Genomic DNA, 12,463 nt, shown 5'->3' with positions numbered 1-12,463 from the left:
CGGGGGGGGGGGGTCTGCACAGGGAAAGGATTGGGGGGGCTCGCGGCAGGCAGGCTTGGGGAGGCTGGGGCCGGGCGGGGAAGGGATCAGGGGGCTGGGGGAGTGGGCAAGGCCAGCAGAGGTCCCCCCCATGGTCCCCTCCTCCAGCCCCTCAACCCCTTACTTACTGGCAGTGAAGCCTGGGTCCATCTCCCTGCTGCTGGCACGCTTCAGCACTAGGGTGAGGGCTAACCATAGAGACGCTCCATAGGGATTTGAGATGTTACAAGAAGCACGTGTGGGCTCGTCTGGATGCGCCCCTAAGTTGCATTCCTAACTGGAACAGAGCATGCTTGTTTACACTAGGGTGTCCATCATAGAGGACATTCCAGTTTTCTGCTACTTTGTCCTCTGTCCTCCATTGATACGAAACCCGATGCCTTTATGCCCTCTTTTTTCGGGAGAAAAATAGAGGGCATAAAGGCGTTGGGTTTCGTATCAATGGAGGACAGAGGACAGCTGGACTATGATGGCCACCCTAGTGCACACAGGCACAGACTAAAATCAGCAATTGACACCAGAGTAAATGGACAGCAAATGTATTGTTTTAGTGATATGCCTCTAGGTTTATACCAGTGGAGTTGAAAGCAGAATTTGGCCCAAACCCTCCAGGTTATTACTCCAGTGCATTAGAACCAAATAATTGCTTAGAGTTTGTTTCTGTGGGGTTGGAGGTGAAAAATAAATGAACTAGAATACACTTTTTTTTTTTTTTTTTTTACATCAATCACTAGTACAGCTGTAATGTGATTCCTATCCATTACAGTTCAATGTTGACTAACAATTAATCTTGTCTACAGCTAGTTTAGGCAGCTTTGGGAGATAATTTGCTTCCACTGGAATTTTGAAATATGTTTAAGTACTTAAGTGTAAAGCTGTGTAAAATGAATAATCCATCATGAATAATTAGAGCTGCCCCTGGAGGAGTTAGCTAGCAAGTCAGGAACAAAGATGCATTATGAATTTTAGCTTCTTAGTTATGGGTGCCTACATATGATCTGAAGAATCAGCTTTCCCAGGTAGATGACTCCTGCATGAGTTGTAAACTAGTAGCTTGGGAGTGTGTCAATAGAGACTTTGTTCACCTCAGGAAAGTCCAAAGCTAACAGTGGGTTGAGAGAGGAATTCAGTGGTAGATTATATTTTCCTTGAAGGAGACAAGGACAGTTGTATTTACTTAGTGACCTCCATATGAAATAAGTTTCTGATTATGCTAAGCAGCATTTGCTAGCTTTCTGGCACATCACTTCTGTTGTTACGTTATGTTCTGTACCAGAGTTCATGTTTAAAAGAACATCCTGTTCACCTACATGGTTATCTTTCTAGCAGGCTTTTTAGTGATTTCTTTACTTTTATTCTGCCTCCTGGTAAATAATTCAGTTTCTCAACTAAGCACTTGTTCTAAATGGTGTCTTAGTCTTGCCAGATGCAATGCACTGTGCACAGAACCTAGGATTTAGATTCAGAAATGAGCTATATGAGGGTTTTGATTTCAGTTTTTCCTCTTCCTCTTCTTCCAAGAGGTCTTATGTCACTTATCCGCATTTAGCCCGTGCTAAGTTTTAATGCAGGCCAATGTGCATGAATTTTTAAAGGAATTGCTGAGCACTGTCTAACATAGGGTGATCAACCAGCGGCACATGTGCCACAGCCTGCTTCCATGTGTTATGTGGCAGATCAGGAAAGGGACAGGCAGCACAGCAACAGCAGTTAGAGCAGGGAGCAGAAAGCAGAGTAGGAGAGCAGACAGGGAGCACAAAATAGAGCACAAAGCTGCGCAGAAGATTGGGGCCCACACATTGTGATGCCACCTGCACCAGCAGGGGCCAGAGGTCCCCAGGCTGCTAAACATGTGCATGTGGGGTCTCCACCCCCCTGCTACACCGCACATAGATGGGTGCTTCCCCCTGGCTGCGTTGCGTGCGTGGCAGGTCCTCCTCCCTCTACTGTACCACACATAGCACCTGCCTTGCCTTTGGCTGTCCATCTGTGGGCTCCCCCCCTGCATCACGCCATACAGTGCTCCTGAGTCCCTGCCTACCCCAGCACTCCACACTGTGCTATGTATGCCATGCTGCACCGCCCCAGCCCCTGGGGCAGGGACGTGCAGTAGAAGCTGTAGGAGGGAGAGGGACCCTCGAGCCCCCAGCAGCTGCTGGAGTGATAAAGGAGTGATAAGGGCAACAGCAGGTGACTGGGAGCCTGGGAGCTGCATGTTCCTGCAGGCCAACAGTTGAACAGCACTGGCTTAGGGTTTTGTCTCATCCATTTCCAGAATACCTAAATTTTAGTAGTTTTCAAACTTTTTGGAGTCAGGCCACCCCTCCATAAATGTTCTGAATTTGGCAGCATCCCCAGTTGAGACGCACGTTTGGTGTTGCCTCAACTTACCTGGTTCTCAAGCAGGTACTGCCACCCTCACGTAAAAGTGCCTCGCATTCCTTGTGCACAGCCAGATTGGGAATGGCTGAGGGCTCTTGCCACAGCCCTTTTCAGTCTGTCCCTGCTAGGTGTCTCCCAAAAACAGGTCAAACTGTCCTGTGCACCTCTACTTTTGAGAAAAGTCTGAAGGGAAAGAAGCAGGAAGAGTGGACTGGGACTTACATCTGGCTGTGCACAAAATGCATATGGGACTCTTACCTGGTTGCGGTGGTGGTGGCACCCCTGCTGAAGCATCCCAGTTGAGAACCGCTGACCTAAGTACTTTCCAGGTAGGTCAGACCAGCATGGAGCAATCTATAACATGTGTGGTGTTCCTTCTTTTCTTCTATTGTTAGCTACTTGCCTTGAGGAAGGGGTGGGTGTGTGTATTTTACCTGTTTAGACAGTTTAAAAATATTAGTTAAAAAATATTATAATGTCCATAGGAAAGCTTCTTGAAAGAGAAGGTCTTGCAAAAGCAGCAATTGCTGTTTTCCTCCAGCTGGCCGAATGACAGCCTGGGGGCCTTGGCTGCTAGGTTCACAGTAAAGTGTATCTATATGGCTCAGTATTGTGCTGAGGTGGGCTGTGCCTGCTCTGGACATTTTTTAGTTCTCAAAGCTGAACTTGTGTAGCTGCTTTATAATGACTCTTTGCAGGTGTTAACTTGCTCTGCCTCCGCTGAACCCTAAGGGTGTGTCTAGACTGTTTGGTTACAATCCCAAGCTGTTCTGTGCTGAGATGTAACGCATGTACTCCACACACACAATTTCCTGAATCAGAAATGTCTTAGCTGATACCCATAGCTTGTTGGCATATATGCAAGCACCAGACAAAGGCCCCGCAGATATAACGGGCACAGCACATGCCAATACAGCCCTTCCTGGCATCATAACTAAGCAGTATAGACTTACCCTGAGAGGAACATGTGTGCAGCAGTGTATCCATGCTGCTTCCAGTTCAGGAGCTAGCACGCGTGGAGTAGGTGTGGCATGTTTCAGCGTGGCACTGCCTTGTGCCAGATAGATGAACATAGCTGCTCAAAAAAATTCTGGGGGCCAAAGTAGCCCAGAACCAATCTCAAGATCTAGGGGATGTTAAGTCATCTTTGTCCCCTTTCCCCTCCTAAGGTATATTGGTCACATGCTTAAGGCAGGACAGGTTGCCACCTTAGAGACTGATTCAGACTAATGCAGTTGTCTACCTCTCTGTACTCATGTTCCAATACAGGGAGGGATTGAGCCCACAAACTCCATTGCATCCACTCACAGGGGCATTAATGCCAAGAGTCTCACCAGATAATGGCAGTAAAAAAACCATAAGACCTATCACTTCATCTTAAATATGTATATTGTCCTCCCTCTGTACAGTATTTCACAACCTGAGGAACTATTTTTCTCCCCTGATAATAATATTTTATTGCTCTTGTCCTCAGAGTCAGTCAATATGTATATAAATATACATGCTGTAAGAGGTCAGTACTTACTAAAATATATTCTGGAATTTAAATGTACTATGTGGAAGGCAGAAATTGACTTGAGAACAAGTACTTAGCAATTATAGCAGCTGGGAAGGAACTTTCCTCAGACTAAAAGTAGGGCTTTTGTAAGGTTTTCTTGGGTTTGTTCGGGTTTTTTTGTAAGGCTTTTGTAAGGTTTTTTTGGGTTGTTTTTTTTTTTTCTTGGGTTTTTTTTATCTAACTCTAAATCCAGCTGTATAGAAAGGTCCTTTTCAAATGGAGTCAAGCATTGCTCAGCTATGGGTTTACGTCTACCACAGAGATACCATTTTTTTTCTGGTACAGCTAAGAGAGCTCACTGAGGAGGCATTTAGCCAAAATCTTTGTTAATGGGATAGTTGCATCACAGATTTAGTGCTTGAGTACTTGATCGTTGATGCATATTCCTTACTGGAAGTATGCTGTTACTGTCTGCCAGTTCGAACTACAGTATTTGCCTAATCTGCTTTAAAGGCATGCAACCTGTCTTGTAACATATCTAAGGAAGGATTTTGCTATGCTGTTGTGCACATGGTGGCATTTGAGAGTGTGTAATTCAGTGCTAATGATTCTGTGGCTCTTCCTGGGTAAATCATGTATTAAAAAAAAATTGATTAGTTAAATGACCCTTTAATCTCTGCCCAGATTAATTCATAATTCCCGCCCTCTTGTTCTGCAGCATGGGGAAAGGGTGGGGGGCAGAGGGAGGGGATGAAATTGTTGCAGCCCTTGAAAGGGTGCCATTCCCTTTCCACCTGTAAGCCTCATCAGCTACTCTAGCTAGCGAGTGTGAAGAATGGAGCACACTCTCTAATCCTCAGCACCTCCTTGCTCTCAGGGTGCTCTCCTGAATTATTCTGCATCCAGACATGAGACCTGGCAAGGCTGAACAAGAAAGTTCAGGATAAGGAGGCCCTATGCCGTGCTCGGATACATACGACTGAAGCACAATCTAGTCATCTGTTACCTTGAAGACACAGTTTATCTAAGTGATGCTATACAAAAGAAGAGACAGGCACAATACCGTCTGTCTACATAACAGTGGAGAGACCATCATAGTTGCTAAAAAATGCACTTTATCTACTTCATTGAATTTGGCTGCAAATCTCCTGCTAGCTCCACTGGACTTGGAATTGGGCTACAGGTAACTGAGGATGTGTCTGCATGGCTTGATGTAGTATCGTTGCGGAGATACCAGCCTATCCAAGATGCCTTGGATACTGGAAGCAGGATAGCTGAAGCAGGGTGGAGCATTGCCCAGGTTAATTCACTGTACTAAAATGCTAGCTCAGGTCACTATATCTGTACACTGTTTAGAACTCACTCCAGTATCTCTGCATGGCACTGCATTGTGTACATACCTTATGGGCTCTAGATGGCTCTCTTGCTTGTTTAGCTTCTGTGCATTTGTACAGTTCCTAACACAAGAGTGTATTGTTAATAGCATCAAGGAAATGATAATATAGAAGGGATTTACCCGGGAACTTCTATACCTGTACATCTGTTCCTGACAGACTAGCATCTAGCTGTTCTCAGGATTTTCTGGTTCTTCCAGTTTCTTCCTCTTGGGCTAAAGCAATAGCTTACTTTGCAAATACTTAACCTCAAGTGAAACATTTACTCTTTGCACTGAGGACGCTGCATGTCAGCATTATCCAGGGGGCGTAGCCTGAGATTATGTTGCATTGAGTCTGAATTAGCTATTTATGACTACATCAATTCTATTTTAAAAGCGCTTCAGAAGGAAAGTACGCTGTTCAGTCAAATCAAGTGCAAGTGCTAATAACTCATACAAGGAACATATGTGTGAGGATATTTAGTCATGTTAGAGCCTTCATCTTCCTGCGAAGTGTCATTAAATAGTTTTATTGTTTTTATAAAAGAAACTATTGGTTTAGGGGGAAACTCCCTTGTTCTGCAGGGAACCAGCACAAGTTGCATATACCCCTAAACTACTATTTATGTCGTATCTTGAGGGTTTAAGCGGTGCTTGGGCATTGTGCTGGCCGTTTGCGAAAGGGATGAGTTTCCTCTTGCTAAGCAGTAAATCACTTTCATAATCAAACAAAACACCATCCTGCGTATATGCCTAGTCATATATTATAGCATTCATGAAGCATGTTGATACAATTCTTCGACTGTATTCTGTTAAAAAAATTAATGAAATGTTGGAAATCTGGGAACAGAGTGAGAGGAGTCAGAGCTAGTCACATTCAAGAAATTCCCCAAATGCCTAGGGGTTGTTTTAGCCACTGAAAAGAACAAACACGTATCCATTCAAATGGTTACACTGACCATGTGACCTTTTGATCTGGTCTTTGGTGACAACTCCTCTTATCTGACAACTGTGATCAGCTGGAGCATTTGTCAACAGCTGTCCTTTTAAGTATTCATTTCTTTGGGTCACACGTTTTCTGGAACTGTTCCTGAGGAATGTATCTAGGTTTTGCTTTCATGTATTGTACAGATTAATTGACTTACTAAAGCAAGGTTTGTTTGGTACTAATAACTTTTTGGAGTTGTCTTCTCTACAACCCAATACATGCAAAGCAAACATTTTCCATGACGATTTACTGGTGGTCAGGCCCCAGCATTTAAATGGTGTGAACGGTCCCGCCTCAGTACATTTCTCATCCTGGGTCTTCTTTCTGTGACCTGTCTTTTGGGAAATGTTTGAATTTCCCAGTAGTTGCTTATCTCTCTTTGCTCCCTGAAGCAACTTCCTTCAATTTTGCCCATTAGAATTTGTTCCTAGAAGCTTTTGAAATTCATTAAAATTAGCATTTGGGTGCAAAGTACACTTTTTCTAAAGAACTTAAATTCATATTGCAAGTAAAGAGTTGTAATACTTTCATGTAGATCAGTTCAGTGCTTATGAAAGAAACAAATTATGATACAGTTTAGTGGATTTGAAAGGGGGGAAAAAAAGGAAATATTTCCAATGAAAGACATAAGACAATACCATCAAAGAACAACTTGATCAATATTATTTGCTCTCATAGACATAATCAAGTCATTTATTTTTTTTCCTGCTTCTATGAATGATCCAAAAATTATAATAATTTTGGGCACAAAAGGCTACCGGGAATCCTTGAAGTTCATTCTTCTCGCATCACATGCTTTAATGCACCCTCCGGTGACTGTCTGGGGTGATTTTTTTTTTCTCTAGCAACATTGGCAAATACTTTATTCTGATAGAATTAAAAGGATCCAAGCAGTGTCCTCCTTGGGGATAATGTTCCTGTAATCTGTCCTCATAGGGAATGCTGGTGTACAGAGAGGGCTCCAGATATCACTTTTTCTGTTTCATCATGCTCTCCTGCATTGTCCCCCCATGCCACTGTTTGTGGCTGTAGTGAGCTGTAGTGGCTCTTGGGAGGGAAGGAGTTCCAGAGCTGAAGAGCATCTGCTGATAATGACCCACCATATGTTTTCAGCAAGCAGACTCAGCGTATTGGCTGACCTTGGGGATCGCAATGGACCTAAATAATGGTGAATGTTCATGGCTCAGCAGCACCTTTAATCTCACTGTCTTTGCTGGGTCCCCCTTCCCTGGCAGTGAGGGCGAAAACTGCAGAATTAATTGCCTCTCAGCCACTCAGTGGCAGGGAGGGGGAGGAGAGGTACATGGCAAAAAGAGCAAGATTAAAGTTGCCATAGCACTGCAAACTTCCACCGTGATGTTGGTAGGTCCCTGATCATAAGAGAATCTGTCCCTTAGGTAGGGCTTAAACCAGCATCTTGAATTTTACCTGGAAAGCTACTGGGAGCCAATGCAGACTCATATGGAGTCATATGCTGCTGGCCACTCATCCCTATAAGAAGCTGGGCCATTGAATTCTGTACCAGCTGCAACTGCTGCATAGTCTTCAAGGAGAGCTCCATGTAGAGCACACTGAATTAGTTTACCCTCGAGGTGAGGAAGGCATAGATGACGGTGAACAGATCTGAATCTGAAAGAAAAGGTCACAGCCTTTTCACCAGATAATAGGCACTCCCAGCCACTGCTGCTAGCTGAAGACCCAGATATGTAGTAGAGGATCCAGGAGCACTCCAAGGTTGAAAACCTAAGTGACAAGGGGAATCTGAACCCCATCAATAATAGGTTTACCAAACAGTCCTACCTCACACAAAGCAAGCTGTCTGCCCACTGTCATCACCTCTGTCTTATCTGGATTCCATTTCAATTGGTTCACCTGCCTCCAAATCCCAACTGTAGCCAAGCACTGGGAAAGGACAGGCTGTACGGCCAAGGTCAGAGGGAAAAGGTAGAACTGTGTGTCATCAGCATATGGATGGTATCTCTGTACAGTCTCACCCAGAGACCTCATATACATGTTGAACTGGAGTGGCAACAAGATGGACCCCTGGGGGATCCAACAGGAAAGGTCCCAAGGAGTTGACAAGCACTCACCCATCACCATCATCTTGGACCTCCCTGCTAGGAAAGAGCAGAACCAATTTAGAGTGGCCCCAGGAGTACCCACCATGTCCTGTAAGCACTTTATCAGCACCTCATGGCTTGCTGAAAGATCTAGTAAAATCAGCAGGACGCAATTTCCCTTGTTGACGTCCAGGTAAAGATCATCAACTATAACTATAAACACAATCTCTAGACCATATCCAGGATGAAAACCAGACTGAGGAGGGTCTAGGAATCTGATCCCTGGAGCTATTGGGTTACCCTGTGTTCAGTGATCTTCCCCAAGACAGGAGGTTGGAGACAAGGTGATAACTACCTGAAGAGTCAGCATCAAACAATGGTTTCTTGAGTAGGAGTCAGACAGTCACAGACTTAAGAATGCCCAGCACCCTTTCCTCCCTGAGAAAGGCACTGATAACCCCCAGCAGCAGTAGCCCCAGTCTCTCCCAGCTGGCTTGATAAGCATAGGTCCAGTTCACAACTGATCACACTCATCAGCTTCCTCTCCCCCAGCATGTCTTCCACATTGGTGGGTCACAACAATTTCAAATGATCCACATAAACCGGACAAGACCAAGCTTCTTAGGTATTTTTGTGCAGTCTCCCCAAGCCCTCTTTGATATGGATGACTTGGCCTGCAAATCAGGTGGCAGACTTGTCACAGCAGACTGAGAGAGACTTGGTTTCAGGGTGGAGACGTGCCAGATTAATTAAGCTATTCACCCCAGTTTCAAAACAGTTTCAATGGATGACACTTTGGTAGATGCAGTGGATGTGGAGGAGAAAAGCTTCTGTCACTGTCATACCCCATCCACAGTTTGTCATAAGGATTTAAGCTGACCTGTGAAAGGAAATCAGTTGGAGATGCATAAGTACACATAATGATTTAGTTCTTGGTCTCTTGGCTGACATTGCCATCAAAACTTCCCAGAAATGTTGTACATGTGTGTTTTGTTTAATGTGGGCCCTTGTTCATTGAAAAAAGAAGTGGGACTAGGTGATTTCACACCTAAGAAAGAGAGAGAGAGATTCATGGGTTTGCTAGTACTAGAAGAAAATACCATCCAGAAATGAGATTTTTTTCATTAAGAACATGAACACATCTAGCAGGTTTCTATCAGTTGGCATTTTCCGGTGTCCCTGATTAGGCAATTGGCAAGTGTCAGAAAAGGTTTGAGGTTCCCCAAAGAAATTTAAGAGAAGCTGTTGGAGGATGAGACAACAGCAGCAAATAATTGCCACCATAAAAGTTCCTTTCAGCTTAACCCTAGTATTCAGGAAAAAGATCTTAGCATCAGTGATATTAGAGTGCACAGTGACTTGTCAGATTTCTTCTTTTAGTTTGTCCCCTCTGGAAGTATTTGGGTATTTATGTACATCATAGTCTCTTTTTATGGAGGAGAAAGGCAGATAAGAAGGCAGCCATTGGCCTAGCAATTATGTCAACATACAGCAGTGTTTTGTTACACGGTCTGTTCTTTATTCCTTGATAGTACATACATCGCAAATATGGGCTTTCATTCAGATGGCTAAAAACAATTGTTCCATTTACAAGGCAAACTGTAACAGATAAAAATGCAGATTTTAAAGGGTAGGGCTTAAAAATGAAAACAAAAAAATGTGCCCAAAAGCTTGCAAAGAACTTTTTTCCAACTACTTAGTTGATCTAATAAAAAATATCACACCTAGCCAAAGAACCTTGCCTGCCAAATATCAGTCCTTTCATTTTAGAAATCATTATCATTCTTCAGTGCTCAATTTACTGTGGCCCTTACTGAGGTCAATTCAGGCCACAATTTGTCCTATATAGCAGTAACACTTATGCAAACAATCATGCAATATTATATAAGTGCCTGACCTCTACTATATATAAAGCAGTGTTTTGGGGGCGGAGCGGATGTTGTCTCTTAAACATCAAACTTGTCCTGTATGCTTCGTGTGATCAATGTTTTGTCTGCTTCCTGAAAACATTTGGCAGGTCGTTATCAGCAGTTGCTCTTCAGCTCTGGAATTCCTTCCCTCTTGAGCCTGGACATCTTCCTATTTGGGCAGGCATTTAACAGACAATCATTTGGGTGGGGGGGGGGTTGTTTTGTGTTGATACTCCAGTTGCCTTTTAAATTGTTTTGTTCTCCTGTTTTATAAGCTGCTCTGTCTTTTCCATTCAACATGAAAGCTAAAAACACCAAATCCCACCAATTTAAGCACTAAATAGGTATGCCTGATTTTTTCAAAGGAGCTGAGCATCCTACAACCCTGTGATATTTTGAGAACTAGCATTATAGGCCAAATTGTAATCTCAGGCTGGTATAAATCAGAGGTACTTCCTGCTATTTTCAAAGAAGTGATAGTGGTAAAACTTCAGTATAAGTGAAACTAGGACTGTGCCCTACAGGAAATTTAGAAAAATGAGATGAATTTATATTGAGGGGTTAATTCAGCTACAGAAGCTATAGTAAACAAATTGTTTAACTGGATACTTGCATGCACAGGTATCAGTTTGTCAGTGTAAATGCATTAACAACACAGGTAACAAGATGTGCAATTACACAATGATTGCTTCACATGGCCTCATGTTGATTCGATTGATTGGTTGTTTTTTTTTTAAATCAAGCTTGAAATATTGCTGATCTCTGCTTCTTCTGAATATTTTTTATTAGTCATTCATTTCAATGTAACTCAGTTGTGACTTTTTTTTCCTATATTTGGATTGACATGTTTAGAAAAGCCCCACAGAAGATGTCTCTCAAAGCTCCGGATGAGGAGGACTGCTGTGTACCTCAAGCAAAATCACTGCGTACTTTCATGCACTGCACACTTTCTTCCGGTGAGAGAACGAATGCAAAAAGACATACTTTCCTGTTGGATCACTCAACCATTTCCCTCTTGTTGCCTGCAGGAATCCTCCATTTTCATTGTAATGGGCTTTGGAATTCTTCTTCCTCTGGCTTTTTTTGTAAGGGAGTGTTTCTAGACAGCTAGAAGGTGGAGCCATGAATGACATAAGAGCTACAAGGGAGTGGTTACAACCAGGTAAACTTCAAATAATAGACACAGATACTGTAAATGGATTAACTAAAGGCTGCCGCAGCTGCCCCGTGGCTCAGCCAGCTAAAGCACTCCGGTCCAAGCCACACACATGGAGCTGAAGGAAAACAAGATAGGGCTTTCTGAAGCAGATGGAATTGACAACTTTGCCTTTCAGGTAAGCCTCAGATGTATTGCGGCGTGGAGGGGTGGGGTGGGAATGTTAGAAAATAAGCAGATCTTTTTTAGTATCTTAGCAGAGGGAGAACTCCTCTTGCTCTGCCCATACAACAACTAAGTTGCAACATACTGCACACCTGTAGAGAAATCCTGCCAAAGGACAAGACTTAAGTAAAGGTATCAACACATTTGGCACCTTTATATGCAAGGCTCCCAGCATCCTGGTATATCTCGAAAGTCTCTAACTTCACAGTATAGCATGTGCTCATGGATCTTACCACTCTTACTTTTCCCCATTATCTTGTGTGTGCTGAGCATCTCAGGCTAAATTTATATTCAGCTGCTATTGCTGTGTTTTCAGTAGGCTTGTTATTTTATACTTCCTGCTTTGGCTGTAGCAGAATCCTGTGGAATTGCTCATCATAGGCATACTCACAGGAGGAATGGGATGAAAATGTTAAACTCAAACCTAAACGTGTTATAAAAGAGCTAAACGTACCCTATGAGAGGCAGTCCTGAGTAGTTGCTAGGAGCAAATACCTTTTTTTTATTATGGGCAATTTGTAACTGCCACTCTATTCTGAAGGGTGTGGGGAGTCGCCACCAGATAGAGCCACTGCACTTTGTCAGTCCCTTCCAACAGGAATGGGAGGGATAATGGCTCTGAAACTGCTCTGTGGCCTGTGAGAAAATGATTCCATGCCCACCCCCTTCTCACAAAGCCTAGTCTCTACAAACCCACCTGGTGCTAAGCTCAGCAAGGCAGATCAGCAGGGAGGACTCTCTGTGGGGTGCTATATATGTAATCCAATCAATTCAAGTTAGGCATCCAGCTCTTCGTAGATAGTGAGCATCCAGAATACAAGACTCGAATG

The 12,463-nt window shown here is 43.5% G+C and overlaps 1 protein-coding gene across 1 annotated transcript in view; it reads left to right on the top strand.

The window, feature by feature from the left end:
- The window catches only part of SLC28A3 (solute carrier family 28 member 3), a 93,310-nt gene that overhangs the window by 2,299 nt on the left and 78,548 nt on the right, over positions 1-12,463 (top strand). Inside the window, exon 2 of the mRNA XM_006022301.3 lies at positions 11,105-11,586. Coding sequence (XP_006022363.1) covers positions 11,521-11,586 — 66 coding nt within the window. The 5' untranslated portion in view covers positions 11,105-11,520. The remainder of the gene's footprint in view (positions 1-11,104; positions 11,587-12,463) is intronic.

Source organism: Alligator sinensis, unplaced genomic scaffold (genome assembly GCF_000455745.1).
Source record: "Alligator sinensis unplaced genomic scaffold, ASM45574v1 scaffold226_1, whole genome shotgun sequence".
NCBI lineage: Eukaryota > Metazoa > Chordata > Crocodylia > Alligatoridae > Alligator > Alligator sinensis.
This window is presented reverse-complemented; position numbering and strand designations above follow the sequence as displayed.